This window comes from Mixophyes fleayi, chromosome 3 (assembly GCF_038048845.1).
Source record: "Mixophyes fleayi isolate aMixFle1 chromosome 3, aMixFle1.hap1, whole genome shotgun sequence".
Lineage (NCBI taxonomy): Eukaryota > Metazoa > Chordata > Amphibia > Anura > Limnodynastidae > Mixophyes > Mixophyes fleayi.
This window is the reverse complement of record NC_134404.1, coordinates 156,234,326-156,261,832: the sequence shown is the minus strand read 5'-3', so window position 1 is coordinate 156,261,832 and position 27,507 is coordinate 156,234,326. Positions and strand designations below refer to the sequence as shown.

Genomic DNA, 27,507 nt, shown 5'->3' with positions numbered 1-27,507 from the left:
TGTTCTTGTTTCCCATTTTTTGGGCCGAAAGGACTGTCTTGCCATATTATCCTGATGTCTAGTATATTGTCTCCCTGGCCTATAGGCACGGGCCTCCTTGAACTGTTTTGGAGAATAAGAGAAAACGTCTCACCTTTCTGTCTTGTGGTAGACGATTAGCATTGCCACTTGCAAGCCTCTGCATTAGATTATCCAGTTCTTTACCAAACAAGAAACTTCCTTCACATGGAAGTGTTATCAGACGGCTTTTAGATTGATGATCTGCTGCCTACGAACGTAGCCAGAGCGCCCTTCTTGCTACAACTGCCGAGGTCATGCTCCTGGAAGAGAAAACAATCGTATCAAACGAAGCTTCACACAGGAAATCAATGCTTTCCTGCATAACCTCTAAGGATTTAAGATTATACAATCTATTTATCTTATCCTCAATGTCAGTATGTAGAGTACTGGCCCACAGCCTCAGGGCTCTAGCTACCAAAGCCATGGCTATCCCAGACTTTAGAGTTATGCCTGAGGAGATATGTAATTTCCTGAAGGAAGTCTAAATTCTCCTATCCATAGCATCTTTTAATGGACCCCCATCATCCCACGGGAGAGTGGTCTTTGAGGATAAGCCAGCCCTAGCTGAATCCACCTTAGGCACTGAACACCATTTCAGCACCTCATCCTGAAAAGGGTACATACAATTTAGTCTCCCCATGTTATGATGATTTGTCTTAGGCCTGACATTCTTTAGCAATCAGGTCTTTAAATGCCCTATGCGTATGGAACACCTAGACTTTACTTTGTGCTCTGAAAACAATGTGTCCTGCGGTTTGATTGGCACAGTTGGCTCCTCAATACCTAAAGATTTGTTAATATGCCTAAGTATAACGTTCACAGTATCCAAATTAAACATCCTGGGAACTTCTTTCACTTCATTCTCACTATTCGACTCCGAATCCCATTCCTGAGCAGAACTGAATGTTTCAGAGGATGGCCCTGGCCTCATTTCCTCCATATCTTCTGCTATATGGATCTTGTCCCTTATTGTTCTCTGTTCTGGGGCCTGAAACTCTTCAATCGTTTTAACCATCCATGAAAGCACTGCTTAAATTGTTCAGGGGGACCAGGCTTCTCTACCGTTTCCGGGGTGCATGACACACACAACGGATCAGTACAATCTTTCAGTAAACTGCCATCATAAGCTGCACATACACGATTCTTCAGTTTATATTTCCTTTTTCCCTGCACAAGCTCCACAGAGGTACTGTAGACAATAGAAAAAAGGAACTAAGTAACCTATCCCAAGAGTAACCAAAAACCCCTTTTTAAGGGCTTACCTTGGGGTGTTCTTCAGCTTTTTTGGGGCGGGCTCCTGGTCCATAGTGCACCTATGCAGGTAGCTGCTAGGTTCTGCAGCATCAAACACCAAGCCAATACTGAGCCTCATAAATGGGCTGCAGCTGCTCAACACAGTGCCTGCTTTTGACCTCAACCAAGTGAGCCTTTTAGCAGATTAACTCCCTCACCTGTTTTCATCCTGACAGGTGAGGTAAACGAGGAATAGCGCTGCCGGCCACCCGGCAGCGCACTGCGCATCTCCACGTGCGTGCACCCGTGTCCTCACATGCGTGCGCGATTTCCAAGTGTGCATGCCCGCCGGCAGTTTTGCTAAACTTCAAAGAGGCAGACTTGTCCAGCACTTGCCCCGCTGGTACTGTCATCTCAACAGCCAGCTAATAGGAAAGCCAGAAAACCTCCAGGTAAACGCTCTCGAATAAAATAAAAAATAAAACAAACACTCACCACCCTACCTGTCCTACACACTGCTGAGACAGGAAGAAAAGACACTGAGGAAGGAGGAGCTGCCTTATATAGGGGCCAGGTGGGACAAAATTTTTCCTGTCTACACTAGCTGATTAGGGATTAACCCATTGTAAGGGCTGCCATGGAGTAGAGAAAGGAAAGGCCATTTCTCAAGGAGACACTGAAAATATTTGGTGTAGGCCCAGTTTATATAGATTGGGTCCAACTGCACATAAATGGCGACGTGTTTGCTGCCTTTAGACTAGGCAGAGGCACCCACCTTGTTCATTAGAGTACTTTAGCCCTTGGCCTGTGTCATTGGGACTCATCCAGATACACATGGCTTTCAGGTGGGGCATCACACAATGTATTAAGCTGCTATTTTTATTTGAAGTGTGGGGAGTCTATACTCTATTTAGCAAATTCAAATCCTTTTCAGGTCTCAAAATGAATTAGAATAAGTCTAATATTTTCCCTTTTAAAAGACCCTATCCTAATCCAAATCCAATCTTATGACAACTGCCCTTGCAATGGACATCTAGGAATTTGGATAAACTACATATCACAGTATCTACAACTTTACATGCATCCTCAAACTGATTACTTGAAAGATAGATAACAAATCTGGAAAAAGTTAACTTTAATGAAGTGTAGAATAAGCTTACTTAAAATAATAGTACAACATAAGTTTCTGTATATATTACAGCATGAGGCTTATATCGTCACAAGTATTCCGAACAATTGAGCACTATTCTTCTGCTCTGGGTGGATAAAAGGCCCAGAATAAATATAAGCACACTATTTAGAAACAAAAAACTCTCAATAAGCATATGTAATGCAATCTCAAGGACTGGGGGAGTCAGGAATTGCAATCAAAATTAGTTGAATAGGAGACATATGGCCATTCCCCATCACAAGCATTTCTGGGGGAAGAAGTCTGGCCATAGGACGCCACTGGTAGATCAAGCTATAAAAATTTGGAATTCAGCACATAAATTAAGTTTTTCAGGTACTTATATTAAAAAAAAAAAAAAGTACCCACGTTCTAAACATTCAATTTCACTATCAAATCCGGTCATAAAAGCACCATCTGGTAAGACTCCTGCAATCTAGCGATCAATAAGGATTCATCGGTGGTATTTATGACCAAATGGGAGGTGGACCTGCGGGCCATACAAGACAAGGAGTGGGAGACACTAGTTCAGTGTACGAGTTAAACCTACGATCAATAACCCTTATTATCCAATACCTAAATGCTGCCAACAGGGTGGATGGTGATCCCCACCTTTCTAAATTAAGAATATCAAAGGCTGAAAGGCAAGAGGTACACTATGTAGTAAGAGTACACACCAAAGAGTTTAAATTTACAATGTATTTAATATAAAATAAAAAATTATAAACCGTAGTCACTGAACTTCGCTGTATCCACTTGAACAAAAGTGGACAAAATTATTACAAAAACAACAACATAAAATGTTTTATGACAGTCGTGCATATCATAATTAGACACATCCTTCCAAGAACATTGGGATTGCTCTTAACATATGCATGGTTCTTGCCCGGTATTTCTGTTCACCTTCTCAGTGCATCCTTAATCTTCTTCACATGGATGTGGGATTCTTTGCGGAGGTGTAACTTCGGATGAAAGGCAACGCGTTGTACCTCATGAGATCTGGGTTGTTGCACTGTTCCACTGTTTGAAATATCACTAAGATAATTCATAAGATAAGCCTATCACAGTAGTGTTCCAATCACTATGCAGTCGAGCAGATATTCCAAATGTACCAAAGTGTTGCAATTTCTACATACTACTCTTCACCTTTCAGGCATCTTCAGGGGGAGTGCAAGTGTGGTAACATACCGAATAGTGTTAGTTTGGGTACCACTAGCTTCATCATCATCATCACCATTTATTTATATAGTACCACTAATTCTGCAGCACTGTACAGAGAACTCACTCACATCAGTCTCTGCCCCATTGAGGCTTACAGTCTAAATTCCCCAACACACACACAGACTAGGATCAATTTGTTAGCCGCCAATTAACCTACGAGTATGTTTTTGGAGTGTGGGAGGAAACCGGAGCACCCGGAGGAAACCCACGCAAACACGGGGAGAACATACAAACTCCTCACAGATAAGGTCATGGTTGGGAAATTGAACTCATGACCCCGGTGCTGTAAGGCAGAAGTGCTAACCACTGAGCCACAGTCCTGCCCATCCATATAAAATGCTGAAGGAAGAACGGTAGGTAACTTAATAAAACACATACTACTCCCTCGAACCACAAGCCTTTCCTCCAGTATTTAAACCTTCAAACTTTCTCTGAAAACCCACCTCTTCAGACAAGCTTATAATAGTCCTCAACCGCCCTCTTAATCTCCCTAGGTTACCCTATTACAACCCTCTACACAGCTAACACAACACAACAACCCTCTGACCAACATAGTTGTGTAACTGAACATACAGCCCACTAAATACTTTTTAACTTTTGCATTCTAGCTGGACCAATGTGTACTATGATGTAGCACTTGGGACAATGGTTTGATACACAAGGGTAAGTTTGCGAACAAGGCCCTCTTACCTCTCTGTATGTATTACCCAGTATTGTTTTATTCCTGTTTGTTCCCAATTGTAAAGCGCTACGGAATCTGCTGGCGCTATATTGATAAATGTCGATCCTTAGAAGTCTTTATAAACAATTTTTTTTATCAAACAGCATTTTCTCGTTCTTCATTCACAAAGTTCGGACTACAGATAGTACACTTATTACACAATCATTATGAAAGCAATCATTTTAAATCTTACGATGAGTAAAATACTCACTCAAGCGAATAACTTGAAATTACTCCTTATCAGATAATATTGACTAAAATGCTGGGGTTTAAATTATCAACATACATATCTAAATGGTAAGCAGCTAACGCTGTTTGCCGACAATAAAATAGTCATTCAAAAGTTAAAAGGGGCAAGACATTGCTATAACAATGCCGATTAGCCTTGTCACTGTCAAAGTTATCAACCATTTTCTCAGTATTAAATTTATATCCCAAACCAATACGTCAGGGAAAGGAGGGGGCGAGGAAGAGAAGGTACACTTCTGTTACGATCAAATAGTTACTTCTGTCGTAAGAAACTATGAATTCCCTTAACAAAGCCACTGTGCATTTCCAGAGTCCATTTCTCACATTTCCAATTCCCAAATCTAGTTCTAGTCTTTCATACCTCAAAAAAAACATTGCAGATCAAAATGTAAATTGATGCTTTTTGATGAAAGAGTACCTAAATGAAAAATCCACCTTGCTTCTTCTCTAGAAAATAGTGGCTAGCTAGGTAGTACCGCTCTCTCCATGGGGTCTTCAACTATTTTATTTCCATAATCATCAGGGTTGACAACTCTCCATTGTGATATTCTGTGCAATGATTATACAGACTTTCTTTACCTTCTTTCTGATGTTTATAGTGTCTTCCTAATCTAATTTTTAGTTTTTATTGTTATGAGGCATACTGAAGACTGCACAGACAATGGAAGAGGTAAATCTCCCCAACTGACTTACAGATCTTTTCTCTAATGGACAATTTACTTCCATTAGAATGTTATATGAATTCTGTTACTGATTTTATGGTGTGAATTTTGGTAGTCTTGCAAACTTGACAAACCTATTATATAACTCGGCTTTAATATACTCCAGCCATAGCTTTTATGGGACCCTATCGGGATGGAACTTTTTAACAGGTTTTGGGCCTTCCTGAAAATCACTCATAGGACATAAAACACATATGTTCTATGTTTTTTGTAATCATTTTGCAACAATTAAGTTCAGCGAGACTACAGTTTTTAATTTATATTAAATATATTGCAAATTTAAGCTCTTTGGAGTGAACTCTTACTACGTAGTGTTCCTCTTGCACCAAGGGATTTAAATATTATATAGTGAGAGACTATATTCTGTAACCCTAGGGGATCTAACTCATGTATCAGATATCACCAAGTTCAGGTTTACATTTTGCAGAGTGTATCTTGCAAAACAAATCTGGAAGAGAACAAAGTTTGCTGTGTCATAAGTGTGGTTGTACAAATGGAACCATTCTGGCATACACGCTGGGAGTGGCATAGGATCCAAACTTTCTGGCAAGAAATCACAAGTTGTATTATCAGGTGGTGGTCCCATCGTCCTCTCGGCCTTAGGAACATGTATTAGAGCTAAAATAAAGTAAATAGGACAACCAGGCAATACATAACATATGAACATTAGCCATTAGGTATATATTGCTAAAACATGGATGTTAACCAACACACCCAAGCCTAGAGACTGGATAACTCTAAATGATGCAGTGGGACACAAGAAGTTCACGTACAGCAGCAGAAATTATTATTTAATCTGGAGGAAATGAACAGATTCTCCCCTCTGCATTGGGATTCACAGACAACACATTCCCTGTTAACACGTGAGCACCCTGCACAACTGTACACTACAGCGCACATTAACCGTTTCAATTCAAGTCATGAATGCATTACTATTTGTAGAATATGCCACAGCAAAGTCAATGTTGGGTAATGATCTACTTTTATTTGTTACCCAATGTGAAGATACCGGGTTTATCTGGCCCAATGCTACCCACTTCACGCTGGCTGGCCATCCACGGGTGCCTTCCTATGCCAGGGAAGTCTACCCAGTACCTTCTAGGGTTCGTATAGTCACTCAGGCAAATGCAGTTACAAAAATACAACATTTATTGTCATACAAACATATTAAGTACACACAGTAAATAAATGCCAGGCAGGTTTACCACATCATCTGTTCCTTACCCCACTAGCTTAAGGAGTTATAGTCACCTGGCTGACCAGACTGCACAACCCATGGATCTCTCTCAGCTGCATATATAGACTAATAGAGAACGACAACTCAAAACTAGATATTGCACTCTTCATGAATGAAATCCCAGAATGACCCCCTCCCCTCCCCCCTGGAGTGGCTCCTTATATCTCAGGTCTCATTTCCAGTCTTTCCCCTCCCTGGGCAAACCCCTGGGTCTATTCTTCTTAACCATTGGTCAGTGCAGGACTAAGGGTGGGGGGGGTTTCGGTTGGAGAGGGCAGTGAAGATGAGCTGTCCTTCCACAGAAGCCCCCTGCTGGGATGCAGACAGAACGTTTGGACTAGTCCTAAAGAGAACAATTGATACTAATTGGCTTCCCCTACTTCCAAAGATAAGGTAGCAGTGAGCTCCTCCTAAAATTAACCCCTTACACTACTTTGTGATGTCACAGGGTCCCCAGCTGTTCCATGCTTCCTGTAGAGGAAGGAGGGGGGAGAATGAATGCAGCTCCAGCCCTCTCATCTGTATCCTGGACACCCCCTGATCTTTACCCATAACCCTCCTGGCTTCACTTTAAGGACAATGAACATACTCAATGCCATATCTTCCATAAACAATACACAACATACATATTTACACTGAGCTACAATGTCCCCTTAGCCACATATAATTAGACAATGCAGTTGTAGTCTGGTGAGCTGGGGAACAAAAGCAAGGGCTATAAAAAGTACTTGCTATAATCCACATTATGTGAGAATCAAGAAACAGAATGGTTACAGGGTTATCGCACTCGTTTCGTCACAACCAAACACAAAAAAAGGTAATTTAAATGCTTTTAATTGTTTGTGCTTTGTTTATCCTTAGACTTCAATAATGTGCAACATCCATGTTTTATTAGAATAGTAGCTTATAGGTTATTGTAACTGTCTGTATGGTTTGCTTTTATTGCAAAAACAATAAAAAATAAAAATGGATATTAAAAATGGCCTACCAGACAACACATAAAAAGCACTTTAAGAATAGTGGAAATAGATAGTACTGCATTACAAAGGACAATTTTATTTTGTGTCTTTGAAGAAATAGACAGCAAGTGGAGTGATTGCCAGAGTGACAGAATTATTAAAATGGTTTAGCAAAGCAATATCAGTCTGGTATTCACATTGAAAGTGGACAGTGGCAATGCCATTGGTTAATGGAAGCCAAATAGATAGACGAGTGTTACAATAATCAATACAAGAAATAATGAGAGCACAAGTTAATGTTTTAGTGGTGGCATAAGTGAGGTACAGGAGGATGTGGGTAATTTTTTGTGGAGGCAACAGGGTTTTGCAAAGGGATTGAGGATGGAGAGAACTGACCAGAAGACAAGGTAACAGCTAAAAAAAGGTTTGACTGTCGTATTATAGATCCATTGAAAATGTAGCAGCCAAGTATTAAATGGCATAGCAGAACACAAAAACAGTGAAGTGTCAGACAATTAAACAGATAAATGGAGACCCTGTGTATTATCTTGCCACTCGCAGACCAAAATCTCAAATTTTAGGTACAGTGTCTCAGCATTTAGCACCACATCTTCCTATTCCAGATAATGTATTTTGCACTCCTAAAGAATCACCTACCCCTTGTCATACACTAGGACACACAGTTGCTCAGGAGCGTCAGCCAACACCAGCCTGTCAGTTGTTCCTGCTTGGAATATCTTACAACTTTTGCTGTGGTTAAATCAATGTATTTCCAGTTGCAAGAATTTTAGATACACACAAAACCGAAAAGTTCCAAATGGCTATGGAACTTAGAAGGTGTTTGGTGGCTGGTGGCTGTTTCCGCTTTCACTATTTACTAAGGAGATTTACCATGACATTAAACTATTAGGTTCAACAAATAGATTAAAGCTCATTAAACTTGGAGAGGCCATCTCTGGTCCTATTTACAGACAGCTGTTGTTTATAAATGTTAATTTGTGTGAAGGAGTTAATTACAGTACAAATTAACACTACAAAAAACTAAACAAAAAAGCAGCAGTAACGGAGATTATCTAATATTGTGAAAAAAACAAAAACAAAAACATACAGCTAAATCAAGTGTTCCAACGTATACCATCATTGGATCTTTCAAGTAAGATTTGGCCAGACGACGAACTCCATCTGGCCAGGTGGCACTAAATTTTTTTTAAAAAAGACAAAATAAATGTATAAAATGTTATAATGTTTATGCTAAATGTAACATTTTACAAGTACATAACATAGATTAGCGTTCCCCTAATCCAGTCCTGAGGGAGCCCTAGCAGTACATGTTTTCCATGGTACAAGGGAAATTACACCACCTGTGGATCTGTTACAATCTGTCAATCAGTAATCAATACACCTGTGCTCCAGCAAGGAAATATGGAAAACATGCAGTGTTGGGGTTGCCGGAGGACTGAAGACGGAAAACACTGATATAGATGATGCATTTAATGACAGTGTAACAGATGCTGTATTTTTAGTAGAAATTTTGATCTACATCTATAAAAATAGATCAAACTACTTGTAATAGACAACCTCTGTTTGCACTTTGTGTGTGAATTCACACAACTGTGGCACATTACAGATATTCATTATTCAATCTATAAACAATATCTGAAGCTAAATTATACAGTTTACACACCATATTATACAAACACACAACTACTGTATCACCTGTACATCAAGCTCACAAATATATACACTTCCAAAAATTGTCAGTGTTAATGTCTAATTAAACAGTGACAAAAAAATTATAATGAAACACATATTTACCTTGTCATTATGGTTTGTCTATCAGGACGAATGTCAATTAGTATCTTCATAATCTGTGGTTCAAACCCCATATCTAACATTCTATCAGCTTCATCTAAAACCTATTAAAAATTCTTAGTTAGATTTAGTTCCAACACTAATGATTCTTTGCATATATATATATATATGTGAATAATATTACAAACTCTTTTATAGAAGTTATTTTTAGTGGTCTTTTAAAAAAATATATACAGAAGTCTCAGAATAAACGCAATTTTTAGATAACTTATTGATGGACTGTTGCCGTTTCGCATGAACTTTATATCAATGGCTCTATCTGCATAATTATTGCAATATTTTTAATATTTTCTCTTGTGTGCTTCCCCAAATTGGGTATTTATTCTTATACTACACACCCAAACATCTACATATATCTCTCCCTCCATCTATATCTCTATCTGTAAGTGACAAAGGGCATAAAAGGATTTACTTATTGATCCAGATGTAGAAAAGGAAGTCTTGATGCAGCCATTTCAACATAGTTGGAGAGGATAAAAAGTACAAAATATAATAGATCAAAATAATATGTTGTACAAAAGTTTGCATGAAAACTCACCATACTGGAGCCTGAGCATGTCTCAATAACAGTCTAAAATCAAAATTTCTATAGTTGCCCAAATGAGGACTCTTCAACGCAATCGAAGTGTAACAAGTAACAAGTCTCGGTTGGGTTCTGGTTATGTGCCAATTTTATCTGTAGAGCCCAAATATGACGGCTTTGTGTTCTTGCACCAAACACAAAGAACACAATTCATCAGTAATGGCCGAGTCTTAAAGATCCCTCAAACGGGCAATCAATTCATTTGGGGGCTATGTTTGTGAGGCATCACCAGCCTCCATTTTTTCAGTGTATGTTTAATTGCAGTATATTATTGATCTGCTTTAGGCTGTTTTATACTTTACTTCTCATTTAAAAATCTTGGTAACTATAGCCAGTATAGTAGAACAATCACAACATAAAAACATACAGAGCCAAAGACAATAAGATAAACTGTAGCAAAAGTTGTGTAAACAGGTTTACACATTGAACATCCAGTACCCCCTTTTCCTCCTAACTAGACAAAATGTCCTTCGCCCAAGACTCAGACTACCAATAGTTGCAGAGAGGATTCAGAAAGTCACAGGCACCAGGAAGGTGGCACCTCTTTAGAGGTTTAAGTCCCATTTAAGTTGCTGGGTTGTTTTATTTTAAAGTGGAATAAAAATATATGTTTGGCTTTACCATTTTATGTTCAATCTTTTAATATTTCATTACACATGTTCAAAGTAAAAAAAAAAAAAAAGATAGAAAAAGGTACGTACCAAGTAAGTTATGCTTTTTAGAGTAATAAAATTGTTCATCTGCAGATCGTTTAGTCTTCCAGGAGTAGCAATGACAATATCCACTCCCTTTGTAACTACATTTATCTGTTTTTTACGATCGCCACCACCATAAATGCAAATGCTAAAACATAAGAAACAAATTGTGATAAGCGCTAGAGTAACTATTACAAATAGTTGTGGTGGTGAACACTTTCATTCAAAACCTTAGAATATTTAACATTTTTCAATGTTTGTCAGTTATATTTGAACTGAAAGGGTAAATCACGGTACAATAAAAAGGAGAACCTAGTAGAATGAGGGGGGAATTCAATTGACTGCAAGTTTGTTTTCTTTCGGCAGCATTAAAAAAAAAAAAAAATCCCACGTGGGTTTTTTAACTGCTATAGCGACCGTTTTTAGTTAATGCCGCGTTAAAACTCGTGCAATTCAATTGAAAAAGAGAACGCTGCCCTCGCGCGTTAATCATTGGTGTTTGCGAGTTATTAGAGGAGTGTTTAACGCGGTCATGTATAAGAAAAAACAAAGGATTTGCATACATTAGATTGCATTACACAACCATTCTATTCTATACAATACTTTCTTTAGCATATTTTTTTATTTCACTATAGAATCATCTATACCTTGTCAAAACACATTAGTACGTACATATTTCTACAAAAAAAAAAAAATATATTAGTGATTTTTTTTCCCCCCATTATTTTTTTTAACATAAAATCATTTTTCTTCATGTTATGCATTACTGGTAAGCAGTTATCTTTTTTTTTTTTTTTCATTATTACATGATTTCAAATAATTTTCTTAGGTTTTTTATTTTTAGCACATCCCAAAGAGGTGTGAGATAAAACAGCATATTGGCCTGTTTAACTTGCCGCATTAAAAACAATTGAATAGCTTTTAACACGGCGGGATCTCACCCACCCGATACTTTCAATAGACCTTCTACTGGAGCGCGAGAGGACCGTTTCATGAAAATAACTGGAGTGTTAAAAATGGAATTGAATCGCGGGTAAAGTTAACCCGCTCGAAAATGATAAACAGCGTTAAAATGAATTAGCGCGGTGTTAAAAAAAAATCTTGCGGTCAATTGAATTCCGCCCTTAGAGTGAAGTGTACAACTATTAATGACAATCACTTTTCCAATGTCTATGAGTATCAGTTTTAAACAAACAGATCAAAATACAGCATAAAAATGTATACACATGGATCTTTTGCACACAGTTAAAATTATGCGATTTAAAACAACCGACTGGTTCAAACATATTACACTTTATTTTTTACAGAGCAGAAAGATATTCTTAGTGCATGCAGAATGTAGAAACATTCCAGGATCATTAAGACTCTAATCATAAGGTTAGAATACAGATGACTAGGCTGATCATGTGACTGGCTGACATCAAAGGCTGTTTGACTTTTATACCAAAGCTGAGGGATCACACTGTTTTATATATATGTATCGAATAGTCTAAGGTAAAATGTTACATGAAAATAATGTTACAAATTAACATTAACACAGTTGCAATATTTAATAAAAATATAGTTTAACACCTTCAACCTAAAGGGGAAAACTCATCATCAGCGTTTATTTGTACGCCACAGACCCTAGAGTGCCGGTCCGTCGGCATTACAAGCTATACAAAATACAGATAAACATAAAACATACGTGGTGCAGCCATGAGACAGGGTGGAGAGAGCCCTGCTCCTGAGAGCTTACAGTTTACAGGAAGGGGCAAAGTAATGACAATTGGGGCAATTGGGTCAAGAGTGACAAAGAGTGGACGAGGCATGTGGAGCTTGCAGAAAGTAGACTCAGGTGGGGGTATGACAAACTATACTGAGGAGGAGGGTTTCAATAGCGCACTTGAAAAAGTGGGGGTAGGGCATCGGGTGAGAAGTTCCATATAAGGGAAGCAGCGGAGGAGAGGTCTTGGAGGTGGGAGTGAACGGTGGTTATCAGAGGGATTGAGAAGCAGAGGGGGATGAAGGAGAGGAGCAGGTGGGGGCTTTGTAGGTGAGGGTGAGCAGCTTGAATTGAATTCAAGAGATAATGGGGAGCCAATGTCGGGATTTGCGAGTTTGAAAAGGATGTTTTTAGGTAGTGGGGCTAGCATGGAATGCAGGGTTGGAGCAGATGACACCAGCCAGGAGGAGGAAGTGGCTGAGAAAGAACAAGGACAGGGGACATATGGGTGAAGGGGAAACAGATGGGATAGGTTAGTGAGTGATGATGCAAAGCATTTTAGGCTGTGGGCAGGGGAGGTAAAGAAGGAAATAGTTGAGATTAGAAGTTAGAGATAGGGGACGTGGCGATAAGTAGGTACAGGACAGAGGAATTGTCAGGATGGAGAGTTTGAAAGGATGAGAATAGAGGAGTTTGATAAACGCAGCTGACTCAGTGGAGTAGAAGAGGAGTAGTAGTAAATAAGGAGATTGCTAAGCAGGGGTGATAGAGGGTGGAAGTGACTGATTAAACAGGAGACAGTGTACAGTACACAAGTATTTGATGAAAAGCAGCAGAGCACATGTGTGGCTATAAGGGGAGTAGCTGGAATTGGTAGAGGGTGAGATCACAAGAAGCAATAACAGTGGTATACAGCGAAAGGAACCTCAAGGGGAAGGGACAGAGCAGGAGCTAGGGGTAGAAAGGTGAAAGCAGGAGGAAGTATGTAAAGGTTACACACATCAGTCACTTACACACATATGTGGGCAGCACAGTGGTTCAGTGGATAGCACTTTTGCCTCACAGCACTGGGGTCATGAGTTCAATTCCCGACCATGGCCTTATCTCTATGGAGTTTGTATGGTTTCCTCCGGGTGCTCCGGTTTCCTCCCACACTCCAAAAACATACTGGTAGGTTAATTGGCTGCTATTAAATTGCATTTTGTCCAGTGGTTCCCAAACTTTTTCAGTTTGTGGCACCCTTAGAGTCTCCATAATTTTTTCAAGGCACCCCTCCAAAATAATTACCGAGCAGTCCCGTTTTATAAGTAGTTGGATCAAAAAAAACGTAATAAGTATTTAGGTCAGGACAGAAATACTTATTTAGTTGTATGCAAAAATAATACACATAAATCCAAGGGAAAAGAATATTGTTATATATTTTTTTTCAATTATATTTCTGTCAAAGAATAATTTACAGCTAACACACTCTGTGCCGCCTCTGCATCTCCACACACTTTGTGCCGCCTCTGTATCGCCTCTGCATCTCCACACACTCTGTGCCGCCTCTGCATCTCCACACACTCTGTGCCGCCTCTGCAGCCTCCTTTCACACTCTGTAGCGCCCCTCTGCAGCCTCCTTTCACACTCTGTAGCGCCCCTCTTCAGCCTCCTTTCACACTCTGTAGCGCCCCTCTGCAGCCTCCTTTCACACTCTGTAGCCCCCCTCTGCAGCCTCCTTTCACACTCTGTAGCCCCCCTCTGCAGCCTCCTTTCACACTCTGTAGCCCCCCTCTGCAGCCTCCTTTCACACTCTGTAGCCCCCCTCTGTAGCCTCCTCTCACGCTCTGAAGCCCCCTATGCATTGCGTGGGACAGGAAGAGGAAAAACAAACAAACAAAAAAAACAACTTACCAATTCGGCGGCGCCAGGGACCCAGCATCCTCCTCTCTCCTGTCACTGAATGTCGAGCGTGATGACGTCACGCCCAACATTCAGTGAGAAGGGAGCCAGATTGGCAAGTATTTTTTTTCTTTCTCTACCTGGTCGCGGCACCCCTGTGACAGCGCCGCGGAACCCCTGGGAGCCGCGGCGCACACTTTGGGAACCGCTGCCTTAGTCTCTCTCGGTCTGTGTGTATATTAGGGGATTTAGATTGAAAGCTCCAATGGGGCAGGGATTGATGTGAATGAGTTCTCTGTGTAGCGTTGCAGAATTAGTGGCGCTATATAAATAAAAAGATGATGATGAAGATGGAGAGGAAAATGTGTGCAGGTAAAACAATGGTAAGAAGCAAAAGGTAAAAGTGCTGGCAAGAGTCATTAATGATGCAGGGGTGAAGCTAATAGCTATTAGTTAACTAGTCACTAGGATAAGAGTCTGATAATACAGAAGTACAGTATGAGGTTGTGGATCCTCTGCCTGCAGAATAAAGTGGAGGGGTGATCAGCTATTTGGGTGCCGATGCTGTAGGTTTTCCCCAGAGATGTAGGTAGATATTTTACAGTGGAGGGGGAGGGGGGGGGGGGAAATGTGTGCACGGTGTGTTCGCCAGTAGATGCAGTTAAATTTACAGGAGGATTGATTGAAAAGGTAATGATTGCACTTGTATTCTTTTCATCAAAGTGTGATGGAGGATTCAGGCTTCCTTTTCATCCAGTGTACGGGGGGACTTTGTAGATTATATGTGTGTTCAGCAAAGAGTTGTGTATACAGCCATTCCATCGACTACAATGAACAACTTCAGGGTCTTGCCACAGGAAACCCCATGATGGAGGGTGCTCTGTGGTGTAGCTTGACAAGCTGATGTGGATTCTGGGAGGGCTGTTTCCTTATGTAGTTAGGGGCCAAACAGGGAAGTCCAGGGTGCGCTTGTAGGCTGGCATGCAACGCCAGGAGGTCCCAGTAGGCCCAAAAAAATAATCAGTTGGATCACAGGACTGAAGATGGAGGCAGTAGCCACACATGTAAAGTTCAGTCAGGCAGAGAACCCTAACAAAGTTATGGTGATCGCCTGGACATTCCAGTCGGGGAAGACAAGTTAGGCACGCACTGCCAAGAGGGTCATTGTAGGTCCAGAGGAAGCAAAAACAAAAATTACATGTTAGGCAGCTGGGCCAAAGATGGAGGTGGCAACACAGAGCAAAAACTGAGCCAGCGGATCTCCTGCACTGGGATAGGTAAGTCAGTAGTTCGATCAGCATAGGCAAGCCGAAATATTGGGTGCAGAGACAGAGGTGTTGAGGTTTCGGGCTCTCAGGGAGGCATTATGTGCAGCCCAGTGAGAGCAAGCTGCGGGTAGGCCCAGAGATTGTCTGCTGCGCCAAACAGCAGCCATCAACAAAGGTGAGCAATCCTGGACCCAGAGAGATCGCTGGGGTATCCCAGTCAAGTGCCACTACTGATGGCAGGAAGGGGTGAGGCGGTGACAGAGGGTTAATGCAGGATTCAAGAGCGAGCTCAGAGACAATTACAAAATTATTAAGCTTAAACAATTCAATTAAATATTATGATATTTCTAACACCAAATAATGGCAAGCAGTGTTCATCGAATACCTGTGTGAGAGATATACATTTTATGAACTTCTTGAAGTAATGCATTTTGTATAATTACTGCTGAAAGAAGAATAATCTGCAGCTTGCAGATCATTCTCTATGAACTTTGCCTTACATTCTTTTCTCTTCATCAACATGTCTCTTCTCAAGAATGTGCACATCCAGCAGCCTCTGTACCAGGAGCCCACGACCCCCACTTGAGGCCTACGTGACTGAGATAAAGACATCTGCTTTACATCATGCCCACAAACTGCTGACATGGACAAGATGCCTTCACAAACCTTGTATTCCTTATCTCCCTTTTTCTGTGTAACTATGTATAAATAAAGCTACTCTGACTTAGGGCTGGTCAGAACTAGATGCAGTTTCAGCCTAACATCTGAACTTGTCTGTTTCTCTATCGATCGATACCCACAAGGTATAGCAGCCGGAGTTCAGGAGAAAGGACCCGTTTAGGTCATCTCTGACACCTGCTACACTATTTCCCCGCAAAGAAAGGACATACGAGTCAGTGCACAGTGCAAAAACTATCAACCACCCTGGGGAATTTCTTAAGTCTCTCAGACTACCAGGAATGCCTCTCAAACTGGTGCTGAAGATTGGAGCCCCTATTATGTTTCTGTGGAACCTCCACGCTCCACAACAGAACCTTACTGAACTTAAGTGTGTGTCAGCAACTTACATATAGGAAGTGCCAAGAGGCAGTCTGTTTTAATAATATGTATATCACTCATGAGCAGTCTTTCAATGTGACTGGGATCAAATTCAGGAATCCATGCTTATACAGACAGTTGTAAGTCAGTCGTAAGAGCCAGCGAATAAAAACCTCCACATCCTGACACTTACCAGTAGAACCAACTATTTTGTTAACAAAGAAGCAATAAAATGATATAAAAATATATTAAATGGCGCAGTAATTTAAAAAAAAAATTGGAAAACCCAATGCGAAGAAAGGGTAACCTGACGGAATACATTAAAGCAAAATTCATCTCTAAGTTAAATTCAAAAAGTTAAATGTATTGTAGTTTCAATATTCTATAAATAGCAATGTATTTTTTTTTGAGTACAACAACATACCTTTCAAATCCTTTATATTTATATTTTGAACACTCTGACTTGACCTGAAGAGCTAATTCACGAGTTGGTGCAAGAACCAACATGCCGGGTCCTTCACGCTGATTTCTGGGTCTAATTAGGGAGAATTGGGAATACAAATATAAAAACAGATATACATAATAGTATTTTGAGGCAAAACAAATTATATATATATATATATATATATATCTATCTATCTATCTGAAGCACTACAATTAAATGCTCAACAGTACAACACTATTCTCTAAATGTAAAGCTACCTTTCACCAAAATAAACTTAATTTTCAATGTTTTTTCCTCCTCTCTCACGATTGCCAGGTTTGGTATGGTGGTGTGAGGTCAAAATGGACAGTGCTTTGTGCTTAAGCAGAGTGGCAAAATAAGGCAGATTTAGGCAAATTAGGTTGGTTAAAAATCATTTTAAAATATGCCTTCAACCACAAGGAAATATTTTCAAATCAGTTTGGTGTAGGATATAATTTTTATTAATGGGTGGTTTACACTAACTAGCTTTTCTGCAGCACTAGAGTTTTCTACAATACTGCAGCATTTCCTTGTTAACTGGAACTCACATTCTGGACACATGAACAAACCAGTTCATAATTTGGGACTTTTTTTATTTTTATAAATCAACATGTGATTACTACTTAACGATAGCCCATGCTATCCACTATAAATTACATATATGCATCTATGGATTTTGTAAATAACCTCTGCATAAAACAGTGCATTCTGACGTCTGACACTTATATACACTTTACTATCTGTCGCTGTTACTACCAGTCATGTGGCCCTCATTGTTGGTGGACCAAACATGAAGGAAACAATTAACAGTACAAATTCATTAGTTTTCTCATTCTGCTCCATGGTAGCAGATACTGAGGTGTAATACCCAAGCAGTTACTTCACTGGATGAGCCCCTAAAGGTTTTGTTTTTTTTCCCCCCAAACACTACAGCACTAAGCAATCTTCTGCTAAACCTCGCATCTGCTGAGGTTTGGACATCAATACAATGTATGGAAACAGTATGCTCAGATGTCCATCCTGATGCCTTGCAGTTCTTTAGAGGCTGCATATACTTTCTCCGTTCCTAATCTAGTTGAATGCGCTTTTGACAGAATTTTAATTTTTTCCCCGATATTGTAGGCTTCTTAGATACAATATTTAACTTGTTTGGTAACAGTGGCCTTAGTGGCAGCCTGACACGCTCGTATTGCCATGAGTCAAAACAAACAGTTGCTTTGTTTCCTATATCATTCAGTCCAAATATGGAAATGCATATTGCCCTAAAAGTCCAGACAGTGAAATGTTTCTTCCTTTGGACACTTTGGCATTGATCATAGAAATGGGAGAACATGTCCAGATTCACATGAAATTTTAATACCACATTGGACAAACAAGTAAGGTTTTGTCCACCTTATCCTGAAATATATTCAGAATAGGCTCCTCAGTCCAAAGTGCTAGCAGCTCCAAAACTCTCTGTGCAGATGTAATCACCACTTGAAAGGAACTTAAGATTTCCTGCAAAGGTTCAAATGGAGCCTCCGCATGGACATATAATCCTAGGTTCAAATCTCATGGTGCTAGAGGATGTTGAAATAGAGGTAGTCTTTTTGCTACCTGCATTAATCTTATGACAAATCAATTTGCTGCTAATTTCTTATGTAATATAGTGTCCAATCTGTGCTTTGTATGTACTATTACTTGCCATTATCTTCCTTAAAGTACACTAGTTGCTGAACTAAACACTATTAGTCATTCTTGTCGAAAAACCTTGTGGTTTCATCAGTCTACATTCAGTACCCATGTCATTTTAAGGGATTATGGATGAAGAGGCCATACTTGTCTTTGATGCAGAAGATTCAGGCCTACAGTGATATACCATGACCTTGTTAGTGACGTGATGGAAATTAACAGAAAAAAATGGTCCTTTATCCTATTGCCCACATGCAATTGGTAATATCTCCCTACCTTGAAGTTCTCTGCTGTTGCCATGAGGTTTATTTGTGGACACCCCCACTTGTTTACAATTTTCAGGAAAATCATTTCATCCAAAGCCTATTCACCTTGGTATATCGCATAGAGACTGAGAAAATCCACTCCGACATTTTCTACTCTGTGTGCTGCTTATAGATCTTCCAGGATGTCTTCTCTCCTTTGCAACAATGGTCTGACTGTTCTCATTATTGCTTGGCTTCTGGTGCCTCACTGATGATCGTTGTATGCCACTATTTTCAGATTGTATGAATTCACTGTTCAGACATGATGTCCTGAGAAAATTCCCCAGAACTGGATACACTCTTTGAACACTGCTAACATTTGTCAGACACATTACGACAACCTGGCTATGTATTCTACACACACAGTCCTTGCGCTGTCAATAGGACCACAGGGATCACACCATCCTGTCCTTCTGGCAACTGTAATAATAATAATAATATACTCATGATTCACAAATGGTCTTCCTACACAAATGGTCTTCCTACAGTCAGTGTATCTTTAACCACCATTGTAGACCTCATCTTGCTTCTCTTGATAAAAGAATAATTTAATGTCAACATCTCTTTTGCGAACTGTGAGGAAGCAGTTTTTTTAGGTCCTCGCATGAAGAAATCTTCGCTAGAGAAAGTCATCTATGCCTGCAGCCATGGCCTGGGGACTTTTTCATAAACTTAGAACCTCAAAATAATTCTCTTTGTAGGACAAAAACTCTCTTGCAGGGTGTCGAGACAAACTCCAGTATTTCAGTCTCTAATATGGTTGTAAATGACTTATTCTTGATAAGCAGCCATGTTGTTGTAGAACGTGTATGGTCATGGCTGTGGCTTGGAATGCTTCTTCCCTGCATCTTGCCTCTATGAAATATTCTTGAGGTAAAAGCACAGCAATATGTCTCCTTTTATCTTGAATTTGCAATTAATATCCCGAAGACCTTTTCAAATAATCTTGGTGCTGTTGATTAACCAACATTCCAATTCAAGATCCTTCCATTTGGGTTAAGATCAAGAACTTAAGAAACGTTTAATATAAGGTCTGTGAGGTTCCTTGGATGCAAGGAATTTTACCTGGTGAAGGTCTCAATTTCAAATGCACACGCCTCTCATAAATGTTGTCAAGATCTATGCATTTGTTGACGTTCAGGTACATTTCACTGAAAATTTTTGTGATCTTGCTTCTTACAATGGTGTCTCCAGAATGAAGAACCCCTTGGACATCATTGGGTAGAAAATCTGGAAAACCTTGTGATTCTTTTCCTACGTAGCTGAAATCCCTGTCCCCGAGTGTATTTGTCTTTCATCGCTTCTTTCAGGCCTGTATTGCTTCGCACCCCTGAAATCTCTATAGGGACAAGGATCTACTTTCAACCCTGAAAAGTTGTGTTAATTATGTCCGCCTATTGGGCCCACCCTGTGGAAACATGAACAGCTTTTCTCCAAAAACTTTTGAAACGAGTCTAGTTTTCTCTTGGTCTTAGAAGTGAGCTTCTCCTTGAAAAGCGCTACAGTATGAAAGAAGCTACACAGAAAAAAAAAAAAAAGAATGAAAACCCTAGCCAGAAGAAAATATTTCATCCCAAGATGCACAGCCGCAGCGAGACATGCGTGTGCTCTGAGTGGAGAAGCTCTGACTTCCTCCATTAGTATGAAAAGTACAGGTGTCATGTCCATCCCTGCAGTACCTGGGTGAAAGAATTTTCCAAAAAGGCCCTCCCACCTAGTACCAATGAACAAAGCAAGGGCTTCAGGAAAAAAAGAAAAAAAAAAGCTCCATCCTAGCATTGCAGATGTCCTATTTGCTGATAAGTCCCTGAATAAAAAGAAAATAAATCGAAGTTGTACCTGCACTAAGCATGCAAGAATGACAGAAAAGAAAGACACAAGGATGGGAAAGTGGCTTTACATATGTTCTGGTGGTTTTTTCTGCCTTGACTTGGCCACGAGGGAGAGGAAATATAAACTTTAATTTACATAGACATAAACAAAAGACAAATTGCAACTGACCACAATGCATTAGTTTGCTCCAACATATAATATGTGTGAATTTACAAAAATGTTCATCCCTAATATTTTGCATCATTTGAATCAATTAAACAGCTATATAACCACTCAAAACACAGTATCTGTTAAGACTCTGATCCTAAATTGTATCTGTCCTGCAGTACCTCTATGGCACCAGAGGTGCTGATGTTTTGCCATTGGACATTTCCACCTCGCCTGCAGGAGTTAACCTCCTTCCCTGATCATCACCTTCACCTGTTACACTGCCCTATATACCAGTCTAACATTGCTCCTTGCAGTTCATCAATTGTTTGCTGTTTCTGTTCCATGTCAGCATTTTCATGTAGTTGTGCACCTTTGGCTGTGACCAAAGACCCCAGATTCGTTTCACGTTGCTCCAGCTTACTCCCAGGTATCATTGTGGATCTTCTGGCCCCTGGCTTCCCTAACCCTCCATTGCCCGATTCTCCTGTAGATCATCTGGTGCCTCGTCATCTTGTTAAACCTGGTAACCAGCATCTGCACCTCATGCCTCCTGACTATTTTGGTATTCAGTCTCCTTGTGCCTGCATCTCACCTGCTACACCTGGCAATCCTGGTATCCAGCTCCCAAGCAATACCTGGTATATCCTGTTATCTGTATCTGCATTTAACCACTGAATACACCTATTTAATACCTGTAAAATCCTTGTTATATTAAAGACACTGTTTTCATTACCAATACTTTTCACTGTATCCATACCAGGAATCGTAACAGTATCAGTATTTGTTTTGTGGTGCACAATGCAGAAAAAGGTGTTGCAAAATCAGAGAAAATGATCCACTGAAATGAATTAAGGAATGAGGAGAATGTAGAGCAAATGTACAATGGGTGCTTCACTGTATATGCAATATATAAGTCACAAGAATATAAGAACATCCACACACTATAAAGATTATTGGTGTAATACAATAGGAAACAAATATTTGGGGGTTGGATTTACTATAAAGCAATCAAATGAGGATCCTTACATTGGTTGAAGATCTAAATGAATGAATCCTGGCAGCAAATATGCCAATGTTTTTCCAGTGCCTGTTTGTGCAATCCCAATAAGATCTAATCCTTGAAGGATAATTGGCCATGCCTGCGACTTAAAAACACAGGTGAAAATATTGTTAAAAAAAATACATAAAAATAATAAAAAAGTTAAACTTTAGAATAAAGTCTACCTCTTTTTGTTCAAATAAACTTTTAAAATTTGGAGCTTGAAATTGTGTCTTTTTTTTTTTATAGATACAGGTATGAGGATCAACTTTCAGATATACTTTTATCTCTGTAGTTCTTTGTCATGAAGAAAAACTCTCTACATTACTTCATGTACAGTAGTTTGTCAGAGACATTGCCAAAAACACACACACACGAGATATATATATATATATATATATATATATATATATATATATATATATATATATATATATATATCTTATCTATCTATCTCATATCTATCTATCTCTCGTATCTATCTATCTCTCGTATCTATCTATCTCTCGTATCTATCTATCTCTCGTATCTATCTATCTCTATATCTATATCTACATATATATACACACATATATATCTATATCATATCTAATCTATATCATATCTATATCTCTCAACAAAATCGACGTCCCAATTTCCAGGTTTAAAGAAAAACATTTTACGTTATCTGATTTCGGCCGCGAAAGCAGTGATTCCAACCCATTGGAGATCTTCTAACCCCCCAACCGTCCGGGAGTGGTTCCAGAGATTGGAGTTTTATAGCGTTAAGGATGAGTTTTTACTCTCATCTGCTGATAAATTTACTGATTATTACTCCATTTGGAGCCCATGGCTCGAATTTCAGGACTCTGATAAATGTAATAATTTAAACAAACCAGCTCTCTCACCTACTCTCCTTGCTAGGACTTGAATTGTTTATTTACACAATCTGTACTAGGAAACATTGCCCCAACCCCCCTCCCCTTCCTTTATCCCCATCTCAGCCTTTTCCTTTTTCTTCTTCTTTTATAACATATATTTGAATGTGTTATTATGGCATTTTGCATTAATGAGGTGGTTTTGTTACATACATATACACACACGCTGGGCAGCACGGTGGCTAAATGGTTAGCACTTATGCCTCACACCTCTGGGGTCATAAGTTCAATTCCAGACCATGGCCTTATCTGTGTGGAGCACTACTTAAGGCAGGGAGGGCTTAGCCTCCCTGCCAGTTATAGCGTCTTAGTTTTGCACTTGTGCTGACCTGCTCTGGATACTCTGCTGGATTTCTGTAGTGACCTTCTGCCTGTATACTAGACCTTGCCTGATTGCCTGTGACCCTGACCCTTTGGCCTGTACCTTGGATTCTGCTGTTCTGCTCGTGACCTTGACCTTTGGTGTGTTTCCTGACTATTCTACCCTGCAAGTGACCCCTGACCTTGGCTTTCGTCTGACCATCCATCACCATCTTCGCTGTCCCCGGGCCTATGCTGCGGTTAAGTATAACCTACACTACATTGGAGTTAAGTCCTGGGGGCATCTGAGTACCTGTGAGCGCGTCTAGCTCTACGGGAAAGGCGACTGCTATAGGTGAAGAGCTCCGCCTATCAGTTCTGCAGATTTGTTATCTGACCAAACAGCCTAACATTATAACCAGCCAGTGAATTCTGGGGAGGATTGTTCATGGAAAATAACGGGACGAACCCCTCTCCAGCCCAAGTCTTAGCAGGACAGACCCAAACACTGTCCCAGATGGTCCAAGGACTTTTGCACCGGCTATCTGTTCAAGAGGAAGCTGCAAGGTCTTCGCAGGCCCAACAGGGTTCCTCGGCATCCGTTCCGAAACCTAAGTTGAACCTGCCAGATCGCTTTTCCGGGGAAAGATTACTGTTCCACAATTTCAAGGAAAGCTGCAAACTTTATTTCTGGTTAAAACCCCGTTCCTCTGGGTCAGAACAGCAAAGGGTTGGTTTTATTATATCTCTCCTCCAAGGTGACCCCCAGTCCTGGGCATTTAGTCCTCCTCCTGCAAGCCCTTCACTACTCTCCGTTGATGCGTTCTTTAACGCTTTGGGCCTACTGTATGAAGATCCAGATCGCGTGGCTTCAGCCGAGGCTCACCATAGGGCTCTGAAACAGGGCTGGCATTCCGCTGAAGAATTCTGTGCCGAGTTCAGGCGCTGGTCTACCGATAGCGAATGGAACGACCCTGCGTTACGCAGTCAACGTCGCTTAGGTCTGTCGGAACAGATCAAGGACACACTGGTACAGTATCCTTCGCAAACGTCATTGGAAGACCTTATGCAACTCACCATCAAAATCGATAGGCGGTTCAGGGAGAGGAAGGTGGAGAGAGAAACACCGTCTGGTCTTCCGTCTGTGTTTGTTTCTGCACCATTGGATCCAGAAGAGCCGATGCAATTAGGAGCGTATCGCCTCTCCACAGAAGAAAAAGCTAGAAGGCGGACTCAGGGTCTGTGTCTTTACTGTGGCACCAAAAGAAAATTTTCCCCGTATTTACCCAAACAAGCCGGGAAAAGATTTGGCCTAGGAGTTATAGAGGATGTCCACCTAGGTCTGCAGATTATCTCCTCAAGAAATGCATTATTGGTTCCCGTGCAATTCAATTTTGGTGGCAATTCTGTCAATACCTCAGCCTTTATTGATAGCGGTGCCATCGGGAATTTCCTGGATATCGGATTTGCCAAGTCTTCTGGAATTCCTTTCCGGAATGTCAGTACATTTATTTCTGTATGCGGATTAGACGGGGAATCACTTCCAGGTGGCCAGGTGGGTTATGAAACTGCACAGTTATGTTTAACAGTAGGAACACTTCATACAGAAACTCTTGACTTTCTTTCTGATTAACTGCCCGTCTGTACCAGTGATATAGGGGCATCCCTGGCTGTGGCTTCATAATCCTGTAATCGATTGGGCACTAGGGGAGATTACCCAGTGGAGGCCTTCATGTTCTCAGTCTTGTTTAAAGTTACCCCTTCGGATGTTACAGTCCACTTCTCACTTACTACCTACATAGTACCATGAATTCCGGGATGTATTCTCTAAAAAAGCTGCCGACACCTTGCCTCCTCACCGGGACTTTGATTGCGCCATCGACCTAATCTCGAATGCCAAATTACCTAAAGGAAGACTGTATGCAATCTCCAGTCCTGAAACCAAAGCCATACAGGAGAATGTCGAAGAAAATCTACAGAAAGGGCTTCATTAGGCCTTCAAAATCGCCAGTGGGAGCTGGTTGCTTCTTTGTCTCCAAAAAGGATGGTGGACTACGTCCTTGCATTGATTTTAGGGGTCTCAACAAGATCGCTGTTAAAAACACCTACCCGCTTCCTCTCATCCTCTCAATACTGTTCGACCAGCTCAAAGGTGCTACAATCTTCACCAAAACTGACCTTCGTGGGGCATATAACCTCATTCGCATTAGGGATGGAGACGAGTGGAAAACGGCTTTCAATACTCAGTCTGGCAACTACGATTATTTAGTTATGCCCTTCGGTCTCTGCAACGCACCAGCGGTCTTCCAAGATCTAATTAATGAAGTTCTTCGGGAATTCCTTAATCCGTTCATTGTGGTATACCTAGATGACATATTTGTATACTCATTCGTTGTCTCAACATCGGCTTCACGTCCAACAAGTACTCCACAAGCTACGGGACAATCATTTATTTGCCAAGCTTGAAAAATGCGAGTTTGAGGTCCAGAGTGTATCCTTCCTGGGATAGGTCATATCTTCCTCTGGTTTTTCTATAACCCAAATAAGGTGCAAGCTATTTTAGATTGGGTGCAACCCGTTAATCTGAAGGACATACAAAGATTCTTGGGTTTTGCCAATTACTACCGCAGATTTATTCAGGGGTTTTCTGATTTGGTGGCTCCCATTGTGGCCCTCACCAAGAAGGGCAAAGTTCCTGATAATTGGTCTTCAGAGGCTATCGGTTCCTTTGAGGCGCTAAAAAAAGCATTAATATCTGCTCCTGTCTTAAGGCATCCTAATCCGGAGATGCCTTTCATTATGGAGGTGGGCGCCTCTGACATTGGTGCAGGCGCTGTGCTTTCTCAGAAGGATCTTGGCAACCACCGACTGTTTCTCTGTGCCTTCTTCTCCCGTAAGTTATCTTCCGCAGAGGCCAACTATGATGTTGGTAATCGAGAACTTTTAGCCATCAAATGGCACTTTTGCGGAATGGCGTCCCTGGCTGAAAGGGGCCATCCATGTCATCTCAGTTATTACTGATCATTAGAATATCCAATATATTGAAACAGCAAAGCAACGGAATCCAAGACAAGCTCGTTGGTCATTCATTGTTCTTTAACCGTTTTCACTTGGTTATCACTTACAGACCAGGATCTAAGAACACTAAGGCTGATGTGTTATCCAGAAGCTTTACTGCTCATCATGCATCAGTTACTAAACCACTGCCTATTTTACCATCTTCTATTATTGATGCCGGCTTAGCTCAGGACTTGGGGGTAACCCTTCTCAGATTCCAAAAATTGGCGCCCTCGGAGACTCCTGCAAACCGCTTATTTGTACCGGTCCACATCCGAAAGGCTGTCCTCACTGAGGCCCCCGACCACAAAACCGCCGGACATCCTGGTATCAGTAAAACCACAGAAAATCTTTCACGCTCTGTTTGTGGCCCACCATTTCTTCGGATGTTTGAGAATTTGTTTTGTCATTTGTGCTAAAAACAAGACCCATAGGAGCTGTCCTTCTGGCTAGCTTATGCCTTTGTCTGTCCCTACTAGACCGTGGACTCACTTATCAATGGACTTTATTGTGGAACTCCCTTAATCAGCAGACCATAATACTATTTGTGTAGTGGTCGACCGCTTCCGTAAAATGGCCCATTTCATACCTCTAACCAGACTCCCTAGCGCACAGACCTTGGCCTCACTTTTTGTCCAACACATTTTTCGGCTCCATGGTTTACCATTGGACATTGTTTCTGACCACGGTTTCCAGTTCGTTGCTCAGTTCTGAAATCCTTTTGTAGTCTCTTTGGAACAAACATCAGTCTCTCCTCAGCATATCATCCGTAATCCAATGGAAAACTAAGGGGTTCAATCTGTCTTTAGACCATTTTTTAAGGTTAAACGCCACTGAGTTTCACAACAACTGGTCAACTCTGTTACCCTGGGCGGAGTTCGCCTACAACAATTCCTGTCACTCCTCCAATTGTACCTCTCCGTTCTACTGCAATCTTGGGTTTCATCCTAAACCCAACTCGTTGGCTGTGCTTGACTTTTTTTGGGCTTCCTGGCATTCGTTTTACCGCTACGATTCTGAAGCACATCTGGAAAAAAGTTCACACTGCCTTAAAACAGGCCTCTTTTTACTCAAAATTTTTTTTGTGGATCAACACTGTAGGAGCTGCTCTTTGAAAGTGGGTCAGAAGGTTTGGCTCTCTACCCGTAATATCAGGC

At 40.7% G+C, this 27,507-nt stretch overlaps 1 protein-coding gene across 1 annotated transcript in view; it reads right to left on the bottom strand.

The window, feature by feature from the left end:
- Positions 1-27,507, bottom strand: part of DDX43 (DEAD-box helicase 43) — a 119,212-nt gene that overhangs the window by 25,739 nt on the left and 65,966 nt on the right. Inside the window, exons 7-11 of the mRNA XM_075202619.1 lie at positions 22,064-22,182; positions 17,037-17,147; positions 10,727-10,868; positions 9,386-9,486; positions 8,679-8,766 (exon numbers count right to left, since the gene is read on the bottom strand). Coding sequence (XP_075058720.1) covers positions 8,679-8,766; positions 9,386-9,486; positions 10,727-10,868; positions 17,037-17,147; positions 22,064-22,182 — 561 coding nt within the window. The remainder of the gene's footprint in view (positions 1-8,678; positions 8,767-9,385; positions 9,487-10,726; positions 10,869-17,036; positions 17,148-22,063; positions 22,183-27,507) is intronic.